General features: G+C 34.3%; 1 protein-coding gene across 2 annotated transcripts in view; it reads right to left on the bottom strand.

The window, feature by feature from the left end:
- The window catches only part of SLC12A7 (solute carrier family 12 member 7), a 115306-nt gene that overhangs the window by 43542 nt on the left and 52096 nt on the right, over positions 1–19668 (bottom strand). For both annotated transcript variants that reach the window (XM_081323470.1, XM_081323471.1), the window contains exons 6-17: positions 18289–18419; positions 16714–16940; positions 14711–14925; positions 14086–14253; positions 10570–10668; positions 9801–9858; positions 9314–9488; positions 6125–6243; positions 4238–4336; positions 3387–3506; positions 2177–2281; positions 1810–1978 (exon numbers count right to left, since the gene is read on the bottom strand). In XM_081323470.1, the coding sequence (XP_081179596.1) occupies positions 1810–1978; positions 2177–2281; positions 3387–3506; positions 4238–4336; positions 6125–6243; positions 9314–9488; positions 9801–9858; positions 10570–10668; positions 14086–14253; positions 14711–14925; positions 16714–16940; positions 18289–18419 (1685 nt within the window). The remainder of the gene's footprint in view (positions 1–1809; positions 1979–2176; positions 2282–3386; positions 3507–4237; positions 4337–6124; positions 6244–9313; positions 9489–9800; positions 9859–10569; positions 10669–14085; positions 14254–14710; positions 14926–16713; positions 16941–18288; positions 18420–19668) is intronic.

Genomic DNA, 19668 nt, shown 5'->3' with positions numbered 1-19668 from the left:
TAACTCTATTATGCAATCTCTTTTTGTGTTTCCAGAACTAAATATAAATTAATATAATACATAGCTTTTAATATTAGGAAAATTGGCATGGACCACAGCTTCTCCTTGTTTTAAAATTATTATAAGTCTGATTGATTCCGTAATTATGTGTGCAAAATAGCTTATATTGGTTACATGAAATTAAGTTACGATACTTAGTCTTAGCCAGGATTCAGACATTACTGCAGAAATGTTCCCCACGCTTATTCTTTTCTCATGTGAAGTTCATTCTTCATTTGACTATACAGTCTTTTTAAATTTATTTTGAAAAGCAAAGCACAATTTCAAAATATCACCTAATTTTAGGACAAAGCACTGAACTGCTATATTGCTTTTAAAATAATCAAACAGTGGGATTAAAAATTTATAGCAGCAATCATTTTCAAACTGCTGAACCATTCTCTTTTCCTGAAAGTATTCCAAACAGACTTCTGAGTGTCACTATCTTGTTAAATATTTAGAGGAGTCTACAAGTAAGTCAATGCTGACTTCATACAAGCTGAGAATAAAAGTATATTTTGTTAAGCATTTTACTTCAAATAATCTCAAATTTATTCTAATTCTGTACTGCGGACAATAATTCAAATCCTATTATTGTGGAAAAAACCTATTAAAATCTTTCTAAATATAGATATTAAAAAGAAAACTTTATGCTCACTTACTATATATTAAAATATTTTGTGCAAGAAATGGGATAGCCTTAGATATCATGCATTAAATTCTGTATAAATTTTAATTGAAAAAAATTGCGAACAAAATGTATTAGTAGACTATTTTTCTTTTTGCAGAATATATACAGTAAGTGAATAATTTGGTCTAAAGCACAAGGAATCTTCTACTATCTTTGTTTGGTAGGTCAGGAACTACTATAAATCATGATATTGTGTTTTTGTGTATATCATGTTCCCCTATTCCAATGACTTGGACTGCTCTGAAAATTTCTAGCTATAACTTCTATCTTCCCTGATCAACAGCAAAATGGATGGATTCAATTATAAGGGCGATAAGTACAATATTGGATATTCTGAAGGGCAAGGTTAGAAACAGAACACCTTGCCTAAAATTATCTACGTGGTTGTTAAGAATTAGTGTTCAGTTTTCCATTAAAAATAATATCCAAAGAAAGTATAATTGTTCAATTTGTAAATCTGATATCCATATATTCTCTTTTATACCATTAGTTATGGTTAGTTATTGTTGTGATTGTGAGATGGGTGGCTATATAAATCAATTATTAAGTAAATAAACCAACAAATAAACTTCTACCTTTTACCTCAGTACCAAATGTTTTAGTATTATATTGTAGCTGATCTAGGATAACCCTTCCTTGATTGGCTTTTAATTAGCTTCAAACATTGACTATAGAATTATAGAGTCAGGATTATTAACCCCTCTATTATGAGCAATCATAATATTAATATATTTTATAACTATAAATATATTTTTATAAATATAACGCTGTAAAAAGGGGAGATTTCATTGGAAGAGGAAGAAAAATAAAGATTACAAAAGTTCAGAGAATAAAGAGAAATTGTTCCTAATGAATTGTTCCTTTCATGTAACAATGAATAGAGAAACTTCAGTTATCAAATAAGTGTTTTTACAATTTACAAAATAGCCTTGATTCTTTGAATACTGTAAAGGTTTTTGCTAGGCAATTAACATAAAAAGCAAGAGTTTCCACTGGCAGTTTTGTGATACCTAAAAGCAAACATAAATATTAAATCTTGCTATCCTTACTATTTTCTTGCTGGTCATATATATACATACCTCTTCAGCTTTTTCAGTTTCTGCGTATTTATCAAGATATGTTCCTGGGAGTACAGATCCCACAATAGTCAATCCTTTCCCAGCTTTCAATTGAGAGGTAAAAGAAAGAAGCCGAGGATGTTTTACTAACTGTTCTGAATCCAAATTCAACAGCACCAACACTTGAGGCCTGAAGTATAATATAAAAATGAATTGTAGACAACAAGGGTGATCATAATTTTTCAACACAATAACACAGCATTTCACAAAATTATACTTATGTTCACTATATTTGCACTTCAATTTACAGGTGAGCTCTCCCTGTTACATTTATTCCCTGACAACTGGAAACAGGATTTGATGAGTTAAATATTAAATATATTCTTACCTCCAATTTTTGGTATGAGGGTGACCATGGTCAACTCGAAGTAGAGCATAACGGGCAGCATTTAAGGACAAACCTCGGATTCCATCTCCCCATTCTTTTTCAGCTCTTAAAAGGAGAAAACATTACATATTTGTGATAGTTCTATTTTCTTTTGATACAATGGATAATATAAAGGGAGTTCAGGGGCACAAGTTTATACATTATACTTTGTTTCAGACAAGTAATTTCTTTGACTGCTATCAATTGGTAATTATTGAAATTTAACAAATGTATGAATGAAAGTCCATGAATGCAGGATTGGTAAAGAGCTTGAAACTGTAAAAAAATTTTTAATAGGTATATGGTTAAAATTTACTGACTGATGGCAACAAAGAAGAGAAGAAAATGTATGTAATATTTGCAGTTGGTATTTAGTGGATTACAGAGTAACCAGAATGGATTTATCAGGTTGTTTGCAGTATAAATAACACATCACAACTAACATTTGTCATCTATATCTTACATATAAAATACAACATAACCATGTCATTGAAATAAATGATCATAGCATAAATCACAATTGTACATTCATTTCAAAAGACTTGATTGGATCTCATCTTTGTTTTTTAGGGTACACTGAAACTTGAATAAATCCATTCCATCCCATATTTTCCCTTAAAATGGAAATGTTTGTATAACTAGCTTTTTCCCCAATCATGAAACAACTAATTCTCATATTATTATTTTATTTTTAATAAATAAAATTATTTATTTTATTTATAGGCCCATGTAATAAGTAATTAGGGGATGCATGGTAATATTTATCTACAGATCAGGGTAACACTCTTATCTTCCCCAGATATGTTTCATTACAAACTGCAAAAGCACAGGCAACAAAGGCAAGGAAAGCATGATTTATATTTTAAAGCATCCAGTGAGCATTAAATTGTTTATTCCTACTATAAATAATCTATTTTTACGTATTTCTAGTAATGTAATATTCAGCGTTAGTTTCTTTCTTAAAATAAAAGTACAAAACAGCTGAAAAATGCACATGGAATAAAGTTATAATTAATTAGTGTCTTTTTTAAAGAACATTGCAACAAAATATTAAATGACATATACTGTAAATAACACTTTTAATTAAATGTTGTACGTTTGTCATAAAAATTACTTTTCCCCAAATGTATTAATGTTTTTAATCAAACAATATATAAATGCGTATGCTTACCCTCTGTATTCTATGTATTTATAAATGCATCCTGCAATTAGCATGGCAACCAAGGCATAGTACCAAGAGCAAATGAACATCAAAGCAAGACACAAACTCATTCCTAAGAATGAAAGAGTCCTGAAAGGAAACAGGGGCTTAGTTGGGCATATTTATGTATATGTTCTAATTAATCTAACACAATGACAGTGTTTCTAAACTAACATCATTCAATATACATGCTTAACAGAATAATGCTATTACAACAATTAATCATATTGCTATGCCTGGCTTTTTCCAAGGAACTCAAGGTATTGTGTAATAATCCTGTGTCATGGTTTCAATGTTACAAAATGAACTGGTGTCCACAAATTATAATGCTGTCTTTCTAAATAAAAAAGTAAACATTTAGAATTATACCCAGAAACCACTTGGAAACATATGCATGTTCTATCAGATACTGATTCTTTCTAATGTATACTATTTTTTCATACTATTTTTATTTATAGACTTCTAATGCATATTCTAGTAAATTGATAATCTATAATTTTTTTAGGAACATTTATAAGTGAAATTGTATATGTAAAGTCTGTTTAAGCAATAATTTGTGCAGTGAGATATGCTTCCTATTATATTCTGTTCAGTCAGGAGTAATACTTTGTTCTTGTTATCTATTTTCCTGTTCTCCTATGGAATAATGGAAATAACTCTCTTCCCTTTATTTCTTATACAAAATTATATTCTCTTAAGAGTCCTGAAATATGCAAATAAAAGAAAAATATTTTATAACTAAAAATATAAGTTATCTTTAAAAAGGATAAATTTATAAACCAAATGCTTCCAGAACTGAATTAGTAAAGAACATGGAGTACCAGTGATAATATTTGAAACGAGGTCTCCAATTTGGTGTTCGGAGAAGAGTCTGAACTGCACATGCCAAGTTCACAAACAGATAGCACATAAGGAAAAACCTAGGGAAAAACATGTTTATAATTTAAATGAATAGCACTATTCACTCAAGACATGGGAACAGAGATAATCCAGTGAAAAAAAAAGAAGAGGACAAGGTTACAGATAGAAATTGCAATCTTAAAATATTTCTGATAGTAAATGTCTATATAGATTCTAAGTCATACAGGTCATAGTTATCCCAAAGATGCTTTTTATCATGAGGCAACTGGACTTTCTTGTTTTTTCTTTGAAGACGTTTCGCTTCTCATCCAAGAAGCTTCTTCAGTCCTGACTGGATGGTGGGGAATGGAGATTTGTACTCCTTGCAGACAGCTGGTCATTTGCATTCTTTTAGCAAGTCTTAGTGCTACCTGGAGGCTTATCTGTGTCCTCAGGGTCACCTGAGTGGATATAACATCATCTATCTCCATTCTACAACACAGTCCTTTCAACAATTCCAAGAAGGTTTCCTACACATTTGCACCACTCAGGTGACCCTGAAGACACAGATAAGCCTCCAGGTAGCACTAACGACTATCACTAAAGACAATTAAGTGATGTGGCATGTGATTTGTTGTCTTTCTGCAGTTTCAAAAAAGCAAGTTCTTTTCATACTATCACAAAAATTGAAATTTGAGGTATTAAAAAGAGACAAAACTTCCCAGAGTGTGATTCTATATTACATTTCACAACATTAAATAAAAAAGGGCATCGTTCCATAATATACTATAATGCCTATCCCAACCTTGTGTTTTATGAGTTTGATGCTCACTAGTGAAAGAAAGTAAAAAGCTGGTAGCAGAGAAACAAATAAGTGTTATTTCTCCATCTGATATTTAACATCTTTGTCAGTAAAGAGAGAGGAAACCTTTTCCTGAATCTATTACTGTGGGGAAAGTCTAAACAAACACACACAATTTACGTCTCCGTGTCAACTTTAAAGGAGGGATTTTCTCCTTCTTCACAGCCACTGTAAACAGGAAATCTACATTTCTTGGTATGGCCTCCCTATTGTGGGGTTACAAAAGTGCTGCAACCTCATGCCACGCAAGAGGACTGAAAATGTACGCAAGGACAGGGCTTGATGGCACAGTGCCATCATCCAGATTCAAAGGGAAAAAAGTGACCAGGAGATTTGTGAGCACAGACCTAGTATTAAACATGTATCTTTCTGTCATATAAGCATTTCTCCCAACAACTTTGGCTTTTGTGTCATCTTACCGGCTACAGATGGGAAATGCCTGATTGAATGACATATTAAAAGTAGAATGAATGCTCAGTCAGTAGTCTCAGACCAAGTGCAAGGTGCAGTTTCTCTCACTTTCTCACAGTAGTATTCTCAAATCATCACCAGTGTATATATTGTTACAAGTGCAAGTAGGAATTTGCATTAAATTTGCAGGAAAAATTCTTAATCCATCTTTCATTTTCCCTTTTCCCTAACTGTTATTGTCTGATATTGTTTTTAATATAAAATTATTTTATTTTTTGATGTAACTAAACATCACACTATCTCTTTGCATCTGTTATTGCAGTAGTCCACTTTTTATGTAAGAATGACTCTTTAAAATATTTTATTTTGCCTAGTATTCTTCAGTTTTAGCTTTAGGGTTTTATTAAAGCAATTCTAATTCCTTTCAAAGTTGTTGTATTAATTTTGTCTTCTTTTTGACACTGTCTCTGGAACTCCTTATGACTTGATACCCAACTTTACTGGAACACTTCCTAAAAATAAGACTGCATTTTCAAAATGATTTTAAGATAAATTACAAGACAAATATGTTAAAAATCTATATAGATATACGTACATGGAGAGTATTGGAGCCACACTATCCAGAGAAGCAATAAGAATTCCAATCTCACAAATAAATGCAGTGAGGAGCAAAGCCCATGTAGGTTCTCCATTTGCTTTTCCATGACCAAACACCTTAAAAAAACATAAGTGTGTTTATTGAAAAGATACACACTTCAAATATAATTATCAATTTCAGTAGATTATCTTCTATAATTTTTGAAAGTCACAAATCTGAAGCAGCTTAGTTCAAAATAAGTATGCATTCCATCTTTGGAATACAGCTACACTTAAAATGGCAACTGGGACTCAAACTCCCATCACTAGGTGATGGCTATACCTGTAATCCCAGTTGCCATTGTTAGCGGAGTCCCACGGTCAACTCCCTGCCAGCTTCCCACAAGCAAGTCGGCGAAGAAGCCAGGAGGAAATTGCAAATCCCAAGCGGTTTACAAGCAAGCCAACAGGCAGCTAAGAGGCTGTGCTGCCAGAGGCATGCACAAAGGGGCAAGGGAGACAGAGTGAGGCTCAGGGGAGAGTGCACAGGGGTACGCAAGGGAGGCACAGTAAGTGTGGGAGGAGATGTGCAAATGTCGCATGGAAAGACTTGAAGAGGGTATGCAGGGGTGTGTGAAGGTGGTGTGGCGAGGCTCAGAGTTGCAAGGGAGGCTCAGGTAAGGTGCACTAGTGGCTAGCAAAAGCGAGCAGTAAAGTGTGCAGGTGGTAGAGATCATCCTTGCCAGCTTTCCCATTGGCTTTCTGGGGAAGCAGCAGATCAAATGACGATCACATGATCGAAAAGCCCTCTAACCAGTTTTAAGTGTGGGCTGGTTGCCGAGGTCAAAATTACATGAAGGTAAGGATGTTGGGATGACCAGAACTCCAAGCACTGGTTGTAACTACTATTTGTTCAATGCCATCATAACTTCAGTTGTTGAATGAATGATTATAGATTGAGTACTATCTGTATTACATCAAATACCAGAGGAAAGGAAAACCTTGATTTTAAAAATAAATTCTCTGCTTTATGGCAATCTCAGTGAATATATTCCACTGAACAATTTCTGATGAGATCAAAACTGATTATTACACAGGCTTTTTTAAAAAGAACAGCTCCAATACTAAAGGCCTCATATTGTCTTGGGTGAATTTCAAAAAATTAGTTAGCAGAGGCAACAGTAAGGGACAGTACTAGGTACAGTTGAAATCATGTGGAGATTATTGTGTCATTTTTGCCCTGGTTCATCATAAACCCCAAAAAACTAATTATGAAAATATATTTACAATATAATACAAAGCTGTATGAAACAAATATAAAATGGAGTATAATTATCACAGAATATTTTGAAGATATAATTTGTTTGATTTGCTTAGCATGTTATATGAAAGATTGTATGAGGCTGTAAACCATGATTTATGGTTAGCTCATCATGAGAACCTAAGCCAAATTTGGTGATAACGTATCTGTCAAAGACTAAAGTACTTTGTGTCAATTCCCCAATAAATAAATAACCAGTAAAAGTCCTGTGGTTGATGGATGATGTTGACCAATTGTCCTAACAGGCTTGTCAATCTTCACAGAATCCATTTCCTGCTTCCTCTGTGGACTTGTCTGGACAAAATTGCAGGAATTTGGGGCTGTGCTCCCACTTAAAGCAGGAGCATTGTCAACACATTGTCAACACGGTTCTATGTTTTCCAAACTACAACTTCTCTCCGGAGCTCTGACATTCCCTTGCTTTGATAATTCTTGCAGTAGTCCACTATTAAACAACCCATGGTTTGCCAGACTTATAAATATTGAACAAAAATAGGGTCAGAGAGTGAAAAGGAGACATGTATATGGCACTACCAGATTAGGATTCCAAGATTTGGGCTGCAAAATTCTGGACATTTATTAGATTACACAAAGAGATACTAGAAAATAATGTTCACTGCAATTATCCAGATTTTTGTGGCTCAAAACTAGTAAATGTATAATAAATGTATAATAATTCCAGCTACTTACAATAACCTCTTTTCTACTGAACATAATCAATAAACTGCAGGGACAGCTCAGTCTTGTACATCAATCTGATAACTGCAATTTTACAACTGGAAGTCAGTTATTCACCTTCACTAAATTTGATTCCTGTAACATGAGCCTGAAAATTGCTCTTTTTTCTTATCCTACAAACATAAAAACAGGTAATATGGTTCATCTGAATGATGATGCATACTTGATTTGCCTTGATCTTCCCTCCTTTCCCCTTTCTAATTTTATTATCACTTCTTCACTTGTCTGGAGTAACAACTCCTGTGTGGTTGTGGCTAGCATACATTGTGACTTATACATTACCATTCTGATGGTGATGTGATGAAAAGAATACCCTTTGCAATAGGCAGATGATAGCAGCAACTGTTACTGCAGTTATAGTTAGCAAGCAGCAGCACAGACTTATTGTACTGTCCCCTGCTTTATTTAGCCCAGCTGAATTGCTCTGTAAGCCACGGCAGGTGAAATGAGGTCAAATCGGTCTGTTAGGATTGCTGCTCTGAACAGGCAACCACCAGTTAATTCTTTAGTGCTATCTACATAAATATGGGAGTAATATATCTTCAGGTTCCTGGCCCCATCTCCTCTCCACCCACTTAATCTAAAGGTGTTCAGTTGTGCTTCTCGGCACCAAATCGGTTTGGAGAAGGTGACACAATCAATGCCTGACTTAGCACAGTAGCCACATTTGAAATTCCAATTTATACAGGAGAGTACAAATATGGTATTCTTTAGAATAGCCAAACTGAACAGAGGGCTTTGCTTCTCAAGGAGTATGAGTATGATTCAAATATATGTATTACACATATATAATTTCATCGGAAGCATGAAGTGGCTTGTCTGATGTAGGATTTAAATTGGGGGCGAGGGAGAAAAGTGAGACGGAAATCGATGATTTTTTTTTGCAATGATAAGCTATTATGGCTCTCCTCCCTTGATATCATGTGATCCAGTAATCTCAGCCTGCTATCATGATATTAGATCTTCTCTTGCATCGTAAGGTTTGAATGTCCTTTTCTCTTACAGGCTATGACTGCTTTAGAAACCTCTCACTAAATCGGGCTACCACTATCAGCACAAGTGGTTAAACAAATGAATAACATACCCACCAAATAGATTCCTTTTACACCAAAGATGTAAAAACAGTAAAAAATAAACACAGAAATTCACCTGAAGAAATGGAACAATGCCATCTCTTGCAATTGCCTGCAGTAGCCGGGGGGCACCAGTGAGACTCTGAAGACCAGCACCACATGTGGAAAAGAATGAACCAATTACAATAACCCATGGAGAGGGCCATGCCAACGTACCAATCACTAGGTTTCCATTAACTGCTTGTCCAAATCTTGTGGGAAAGAACACATGCAACATTAAACAAACAAAGAGAGCTAAATAAATTATACATACAAAATCACTAACTTAATTTTAAAAACTCATTTCAGAAAAATATAGAGGTATTGGCATACACACATTTCTTATGATGAACAAAAATACATCTGAGGAAAGACATCTGTCCCCCCCCCAACAAAAAAAGCTGCTTTTGAGTTTTCTAGTATTTTAATTTCTCATTTCACACATTCATTCACTTAACGTTTTATATCTTAATTTTAAATAAATAGGTTTTAAAAAGAACAGGAGAAAAGCTCTTTCTACATACTTGTCTCTCAAAACCACGCCTTCTATGCAGGCTCCAAAAAGAATTATACAGGAAAGATCTGTAAAATATGACTTAAGGAACTTTAAAGGAAACAAAATTGGGAGAAGTGCCCCTTAACACTGTGTACACTACTAGCATTATAGAACATTTTGAAGAAAAAGACAAACGTGTTAATTAATTCTATCACAGAAATTATCACATTTGTATTTATTTAATTGGATTTGTATTTAATTGGATTTGTACACCGCCCTTTCCCGAAGGACTCAGCTCTCTATTTAGCTCTCTATTTTCACACATACATAAAATAAAAATGTGCAAGGAAGGCCCTTTTTCACATAACATTTCAAAACTATTATTTGTAATGTGCTAATAGCTATTTTTTCATATAATCTCACAATATATATTAAATCCCTCTAGTGTAGAATACATCTATTTAATGTATCTATTATCAGTATTATCTTAAATTTTATTGATTTTTACTTATGAGAAGTAAAGTATGTATGCCAAATAATAAGTTTATTCATTCCTATTCACAGAAAGGTAAAATTTCAGCTTAAAGTCTGGTTAACTCTAATTTTAAATTTTTACATAAATAAAAATCTAAAACTTAAATGAAACATTTAGAATTCTGTAAAAATTAGAATTTACTGTAATATACAATATGAGTTATTTGCTTTGGAGTATATACAGTACAGATGGCTAACACGATTGCAGTATATTTACTAAATACAGAAGTTAGGATGTTCTTGAAATTACATAAAAAGGATACAGATAAATGATGTAGTTGAGATGGCTAAAATTGTTCCAGTTGGAATAGATTTTTGAGCATCCCGAAGATCTCCAGACCGATTTGAACCTGCCATAATACCTAAACATAAGGACAAAATAACCTATTAAAAATGTCATTAATGAACAGAGCAATCTGTTTAGTTCATTATTTGAACTGAAGTTAAGTGAATACAGTAAGAAATTAAATGTTTATATAAAAAGCAATAAACTAAGCTTAATTGCCTTCATTCATTCATTGGGAAAATTAGGCAATGACCAATTATGATTTAAATCTAATTTCTATTACAGACTATCAGAAAATGGGAAAAGAAATAAACGTTTTGGGAAAGTGGAATAATAATAATTTTTCAATATGTAGAAGAGTATCAAGGCAGAAAAATATGTTTTCTATTCTTCCTCATGCATTAGTTGTTTTATTTATTGGATTTATATGGCCACCCACTCACCTTCAGTGACTCTAGAAGGCTTAAAAACAATAAAAAACCAATATAAAAAGAATAAAATCATAACTCCCAAGTGTGTTTGTTTTACTTATTAATAGGTTGTCTGTGTTGCGTTTTATCTCTGGAAAGAATTCAGTTACTTAATTGACCATAAATTATTTTCTATTTATACATTCATATTTTGTAAGATTCTATGCTTATTTATTGTAACAGATGACTATAAAACAAAGAAATTACATAAACTTAACCTAAAACAGACTGCAAAAACCCCCACAAAATACAATTTAGAACTCAGGAAATTATGTTGTTTTATAAAGGTAATAATACTTTGGACTATTTAACCCTTGGAAGTACAAAGAGAATGAGTGTCTACTGAATACCACCAAACTGAATAATCCACTTGCTGAAATCCACTGGAGAGAAACATTTTTGTTTCTATTGCAGATGATTACAAATTCCTTATATATCTTACATTAAAACTGCCACCAAAGGTACAAGCGTGTATCCTCTTATTAACCTTAACGGCGGGCCAACAGGAATATTTTTTCAGTGGGAGTATTTGTTCACCATTGAAGCATGATTAATTTCTGAATATGCCAAAGGCTGAAACTGAAATCTACCTTAATTTGCCACGAACAATGATATATAAGATGACAGTGCAAGAGTTCAAATTGTCCATTACTGGATGGAGATGTTTCAGACAATTTATCATTAAGAATGCGTAACTATGACGACTATATGACATTTCAACAGTATCTTTTACATAAGAGAACAAATTCAGATACTCTCTTTCATTACTCAGGGAAATCAAAGGAACACAGAGACCACATTTTAAGGCACAGTCAAGAGCCGCTGACAAATTTCCAATTTAATTTCTTCTTTGGCCTAAATCATAATCAGGTATTTTCTTTGTCATTATTAAGTTTAATGTTTCCTTTTTAATTAGATTATATTTCAAATCAGGAACACCTAACTGAAGACACATGAGCAGTGGGGGAAAACTTGGAGACATTAGTGAAAACAGAATAAACCGCAGGTTTTTCCCCAGGAATTAGGTGAATTTAAAACAAGCAGAATTTTTTCAGTAATCCAACATGTATGCCAATTTCTAGAACATGTTTTGCCTATATGAAATTATGAGCTATGGAACAAACCTGCTCCATGGACATAAGACAGTTATTAATAATGTTGTCACATTCTTGTTCTGTACTGTTTGAGCAGTGCAGGTGACAAGGAATGAGTAAGTGAAAACTACTTGAAGATAGCATAATGTAGAAATAAGGTCTATTCCTCAGAATCTTCTGTACAATTCCAAAAGGCTTCTTGACAAAAATAAAAAAAAATGCAGGTAGTTTTCGACTTACGGAGCCCAAAATTTATGTTGCTAAGCAAGACATCTCTTAACAAAAGTGAGTTTTGCCCCATTTTATGATTTTTCTTGCCACAGTTGTTAAGTGAATCACTGCAGTTGTTAAGTTAGCAACACGGTTGTTAAGTGAATCTGGCCTCTCCACTGACTTCGCTTGTCAGGTCACTGCAACCTGACAAGCGAAGATCACGTGACCGCAGGACACTGCAACCGTCATAAATATGAACCAGTTGCCAAGCATCTAAATTTTGACTGCATGACCACAAGGATGCTGCAACCGTCGTTAAGTGTGAGAAACTGTTTTAAGTTAAGGACTACCTGTAGTTAGGAAGGTTAACCAAAAGAGAGTGAGTTTAGAATTGTTGATAAAGAGGATTAAAAGTACTCAAGAAAACGAAAGGTCTTTTTGGGCTTGTGGCTTGTGTTTTCTTAAATAAATACAAGTACAGTATTTATTCTTAATAGGGACAAAGTAGCATCCCGAACACAGGCTCTCCCACTTGATGAAAGAGAGTGGAACATTTCTTTTGCTTGGCAGCTTGCTTATTCTTTTGTAACTCAAGAGTTTTGGTGAAAGTCCTTATGTGTTGAAGTTATTGCTATGCTGAATTCTTGGACAGTGAAGGAAACAAACATACAAATAGCAGCTAACCAGGATCTGAATGAGTATATTGACCTGAAATATGTCATAAATATTAGGTTGCATGCAAATGTGTTTGCTGGGGTGCTAGAGTTTGTGCTGTCAATGAAGAAACTGTTCCTTCTCTGCACCAGTATTGAATTTGTGTTACTCAAAAATGTATACAGAAGTCTTACAGAGGTGAGACTACAAAGACTGTACTTGATGACTGGTTTTTTCCAGCCTGGTAAAAATATATCGTTTGTGTGTGTGTGTGTGTGCTTTCTTTGAATCTAAACATATACTGAATAATTTCTGCTTGGTCTCTAATGTTCCATTCTTGATGCTAGCATTCTAGAATTCATTTAAGGTGCTAAAATATGTGGTTCTGCTACAACTGTTTCAGGAGAAACGGATTATTAGATTGCTGTACACTATTGTTTTAACATTTTTAGTAGGCAGGAAATATTAGATGGAGGAGCCTCTTTCTCTTGGAAATCACCTTTGATATCCCTGCCTGCTGTTTTCCTTGCAAATAAGCTGACTGGGTATGAAATGTGTTGAGTAGAATAACATCAGAACTCTGATCCACTGTCATGGGTACTGTATTCTTCGAGGTTGCACTTTTAAAATGTTCGTAAATATGTATGTCGTCATAATTTCCAATGTTATCCCCAAAGTACTTTTTTTCAAAAGGCAACTAGGCGCTGTTTTCTCCTTGAAGAGGTTTCGCTTCTCATCCAAAAGGCTTTTTCAGTTCTGACCGATTGTCACATCCCAAAAGGAGGAAAAACATGTGGCGATTCTTCCAAGCAGAATTCCTTATTGATCCAGGCAGACTCCTGATAAACTGAAGCACTCTACTTTTACTCCTCTAAAGGAACTCCCTCCCTCCTGGGTATCGAGCTTTCTACACGCCATCATTGATTATCTATACTGCCATTTATTTTTTACATATGTCACTGTGTGGGGTTAGGACCCTGAAATGCAGTTAAACAAAATTTTAGATAAATAATTTATAACAACTACGTTTTCTTATAGGAGGCAGAAAGGATGAAGCAATACCTGTCACAGAAGGAAAATAAATCCCTACTAGCATGGTGAAGTAAGTCATGATATCTGTATATATATAATAGGCTTGTTCATCTTTTGCTTCATCTAAAACAGGAACTGAGGGAAGATCCTGTTTTTCCACAATTGTTCCTTTGTCTGAATAGCTGCTCCACAAATTATCTGCCATGGAAAAAAACGTAAGATTTTGTTCACTCACAACCATTTTTTAAAATATATAAACCAGTCCTAAGTCAAAAATCTTTAAACTTACTCTCAGTACTCATTCTGTCCCAAACTTACCAATTACAAAGCTTTCTCTGCTTCTGGGAAAAATACCTACTTCATAAAAATGTTATGATGATATAGCCAATACCCCAGTGAAACTGTGGGAAAAATATTATGTACAGCTAGGACAAATCAAATGGAATCATAAAGCAGGCTGAACATATGCAACAAATAAATCAGGAATTCAAAGTTAAATGCAGAGAGAAAAGGGGTTAAACAAAGGCTGCCATTTGTTTTGTGATTCCCTTAAATGTATTGATCATATTAATTAAATTCTTATTATCAGCTCAAAATCACTAGTTCAAAAATTTTCTACTTCCCAAAATAATTTCCACTTGAATTCCAGACTCACCAAGTAAGACGCCACTTTTAACTCCAGGAATACCTTGGATTTCTGTGACATTATTTAACTGAAAATACTCATCACATGTAGCATTTAAGCTGGGATTATTGCCACAAAACCATCTCCACAACTGGGTGGTTACTGTTATGTTGTTTGTTTCAATATATTTAGCACAGGGAAAATCCTTATCTTTTATTACGGTTCGGTTTCCAAGAAGGCATACACTAGAAAATACAATTAAACAAATAATTTAAAGGGCACTTAACAAAGACAATAAATCTTTCAACTGTTGTTGACATCTATGTCCTACTTCTAGCTTATATTATCAGCTCTGCTTATAAAGGAAATATCTTAAGTTACTTTTTATTAATATCATGTGGCATCAAAATATTTCAAACAGGGTGTTATTGGGGAATTTTTTTAAAAAAAAAGAAACAAAGGGAGGGGGAGGGGCTAGAAATGGTAACTTCTGGAATTGTTGCTGTTAAAGGATATATAAGTGTTCGCAGAGAGCCAATTTGGTGTAATGGTTAAGGCAGAAGTCTAGAAACCCAAAGCCTGTAAATTCTAATCCCAATTTAGACCCAAAGCCTGCTGGGTAACTTTTAGCCATTCCTCCTCTGTCAGCCTTAGAAAAAAGGCAACGGCAAACCACTTCAGAATATCTAGTCAAGAAAACTGCAGGGAGTAATCCAGACAGTTGCCCAGAGCCAACACTGATTTGAATGCGCACTCATATAAGTGTTCACATTACTTTACTTGGGTTGAACAAGGTTTCAAAAGAGGTCCTTCTTAAAATTTGGATGCAAGTATAGTGTACCTCTTTGGAATCACTAAAGCAACAGTATTATGTACAAGGCTAGTGTAGTGTAAGACCCATGTGGCTGTTTTGAAAGCTCCTTCTGGTTGTCTGTATGAGTGGGGATGCACAGATACTTTGATCTCTTCCCAATGTAATTGTCTATTATTTGGGTTATTATTTAGGTAGTGAAGTATCAGGGAGTAAGGGAACGTTTCCACAAACTGAAATGTGTATTGAGAATTGAATAAACGATTGAAGATCATTTATGATCTATGAAGATCGTAAGAGATTAGGGAGTGTGTGGAAGGCACAATCATATGCTTAGAGGAACTGCAATAGAAACTAAAATGTTGACAACAACAAGAGAAATACTGGCCCTCTTTGAGCGTTTACCTCAACATGTAAAAAGGCTTCATTCTAGGTACAGAATGGGGTTTCAGAACCTATAGTTCCCAAATGTCCCTAGATTTGTGTATTCTCAGAGTCAGAAGCAAATATCCTTCTCTATGCGAACTGGGATCTTAATAAAGTTTACGGTCCCAGATCCCACAGATATACTCATATTCAAGCAAATGTAAATACAGCTTTTATCTTTAGCCAGTTGAGGTAACAGTGTGTGCAGTCTATGCACTATTCAATTTAAAGCTCTGTGCATTCAAAAGAATGCAGAAGACAACTAATGAGTGCTTTGAATTATTTTGTAGGATCTATCCAAACAAAGGTATAGGAACATATGGATTAAAAGGTAAATTCAAAATAATTTTAAAACACTGAAATGTGAGGCTTTACCACAGATAAGCTTCATTTAAATATCTTTTACAAAGAATGACTGTGTTCTAAAAACCCCAATCACATTTCTTCGTGCATCTTCATGAAAGCTCAGATCGCAACAATTTAATTAACTACTATTATGCATCTGATAGATTAGTGGTTCAAAGATCTGAAACATCAGAAAACATGGCAATCAGGCTTTGAAACTCTATTCCACAATGTTCTTTCCCATCCATGGTTACACTTGAATGGAATCTTTTCGAAAAACCTACCATGACTTTTTGACATGTTTCAAGGGCTTGACCTGATCTTGCATTAGCCCTTTCTAATGCATACATCACTAGTATTATTTGTTACTGGACATATTTTATATTTTACCTTTTAACAAGATTAAAATATTATAAATATCATTGAAATTTAAATGTAGTCATGCACTTACGGAAAGTCCGGAGGATGAAATGCAGTTTTAATAACCCCTGCATAAATAGCCATAATTGAAAGGATTACACAAGCCAAGAAGACTAATGCAAGCTTGTTGACATATTTGACTCCCACAAAAACAACTATCGCCATCAGAGCAACAATACACGTCCCATAAACTCTCATATTGTTTAATGTGGCCTCCTCGCTTCCATGAAAAATAGCAGCATTAGGAGAAATATATTTCTGTAAGACAAATATTGAATACTGTTTTAGTACAAAGTTCCAAAACAGAAATGATTAAAACCACTGCAATAAGAATCAACAACAAGATTACAGACTAAAATGTTAAGTTTTAAAATAAAAAGGAGATAACTGGTAACCTTGTCACCTCAACAGAGTCACTTTGGACAGTGACATGGGTAGCATATAAATTTAATACATAAAAAATAAAATAGCTGGTTCACTTCAATTCATTATGGTCGAAGACCAGGACAAGCAGAATGCTCTACGAATATACACATAAATATATATCAATACATAATAAAGGAAATAGGAAGGTTAATTTTATCTCCAAATGATTTCTTATAAATTGAGGAGTCATCTGAGAAAAGAGAAGCAACTGATGAAAATGAAAGTATACTACACTGAGCAAATTACGCTGAGGATTAGATAGTGCTTGGGAGTGGCTCTTGCTCAATGTTTTTGCCTAAATGGGGTTTCTCCCTTGCCTTTTGTTCTTCCTCATTTAACTTCTCCACCTTGACTCATCTCCACCCACTTTTGTTCCTTTCCATCTTTGTTTCATATCCCAATGCAGTTTACACTTTTCTCTTACCAAGAGCTCTATCCTATATTTCTTCTTGGCTATTTTTACTGGACGGAGGGGTGGGTTGTGTGCATTCAGTATTTCTATGTACCAGTATGTGAATATGGTCTGTGTATTTCTTAAGAAAGAATGGCTGGTATAAGCAGATGGGGATCAATTAATTCTGCAAATGGGACAACTCATTTTAATATTAATGAAATAATTATTTGATATTAATTTAAAGAAAATAGATTTCTTTGTTCTGCCCCTGCCCTATGTATGTATGTATGTATGTATGTATGTAGATATAGATATGGATACACACACACACACGATTAAGCAAATACACACATACTGATTAGAGTGGGCAGGTTGAAATCTTCAGGACTGTTTTTCCTAGAGTTAGCAACCCCTACAATGAGAAGGGGGTAAGGGATTTATTACATAGGAAATCTACTTTTGTATTTCCCTCAACGTTTACTTTACTGCAGGTGAACATGCTTTAAATTCACCTTCTAGACTTTAGTCAGTGGGGGTTATTTTTGTGTGTGCGTTGATAAGTTTTATTTTTGTTGTAATCTGCCAGAAGTCAGATTAAATTGTGGTGGGGCATAAGTTTGATAAATAAAATAAATTGCCATCTCTCATTTACATAAACATTTGTGTTTAACTCTGGTGTTTTGAAGTAACTGGAAATATTGTTGCCTTTGTGTATGGAGTACTTGTGTAAACAGATACAGACCACTGGCATTAAGAGGAAAACATAACCTTAAATGAAAGACCTACCAGTAGAATTTCAATTGTGCCAAGAATATACATGGCTCCTGCAAAAGTTGTGCCCAAGTAAAAACAAAGTCCCACAGCTCCACCAAATTCTGGCCCTAATGACCGTGAAATCATATAATACGAACCACCAGCTGTGAAATTAAAATTGAAAAGACACAAATTAGCGTGGTAGAGAACACATTAACCATATTCAAAGCATATTTATCTTGCTTAACTAATTGGAACACTAAATCAGATGAAGCATGCCAGAAGGTCAATCTGATTTGAAAGACTAAGGGAAATATTTTAGCAAGAAAGCACTGCTTAACAATGATGGAAAACACTAAAGTTTGCCATTCACTCTTGAAGGGGTATCCCACAAAACAGATTAGAAGTATTCCCTCAAAGAGTTAAAGCAGATGCCTTCTTTGGAGGACTTGTGTGGCTATTTCAAAGGCTATCCTAAGTGTCAGCATGCAAACCCCATGTACACATTAATATGACACCAATGCTTCAAGGAGGCAGGCTTATCTTTAAAACTATTTATTTTTGCATCTTGAAGTCAGTTTTGAATTCTGGCAACTGCCTGGATTAGTCCTAAAAAATTCTTTGCTATTCTCTCCTTTCTAGGCCTGAGAAAGTGTGATTGGCCCAAGGTAATCCAGTTGGCTTCAGGTGTAAGGTGGAACAAGAACATACGGACTCTTGGTTTCTAGTCTAGCGCCTTAATCACTACACTGAACTGTCTCCCAAAAGACTTATTAGTGTAAATTAACTATTTCTAACTTAATTTTCTAGCAATATAAAATATTTAGCACAGGTAATCCTTGACTTATGACCACTATTGAGCCCAAAATTTTGGTTGCTGAGTGAGACAGATATTCAGTAAGTTTTGTCCCATTTTACCACCTTTCTGGCCACAGTTGTCAAGTGAATCACTGCAGTTGTTACATTAGCAACACGGTTAAGTGAATCTGGCTTTCCCACTGACTTTCCTTGTCAGGAGGTCGCAAAAGTTGATCACATGACCCCGGGACACTGTAACCATCGTAATATGAGTTAGTTGCCAAGTGTCTGAATTTTGATCACACGACTATGGGGATATTGCAAGTGTGAAAAAATGGTCGTAAATCCCTTTTTTTCACTGCTTTTGTGACTTTGGATGGTCACTAAATGAACTGTTGTAAGTCGAGGATTACCTGTAATTCTCTTGATACAAACTGCGTGAACAGTATATTTTAATATTAGTACAAAAACATGGCATTCAACTATTATCCCGAGAGCTGTAAGAATAATTTAAATAAAAAGCGTAAGTCAGAACTATCAACCTCAAGTATATTTTAATATTTGTACAAAAATGTGGCATTCAGCTATGAATCTGAGAGCCATAATAATTTAAAT

This window comes from Vipera berus (genome assembly GCF_964194415.1).
Source record: "Vipera berus genome assembly, chromosome: 3".
NCBI classification, from domain to species: domain Eukaryota; kingdom Metazoa; phylum Chordata; class Lepidosauria; order Squamata; family Viperidae; genus Vipera; species Vipera berus.
This window is presented reverse-complemented; position numbering and strand designations above follow the sequence as displayed.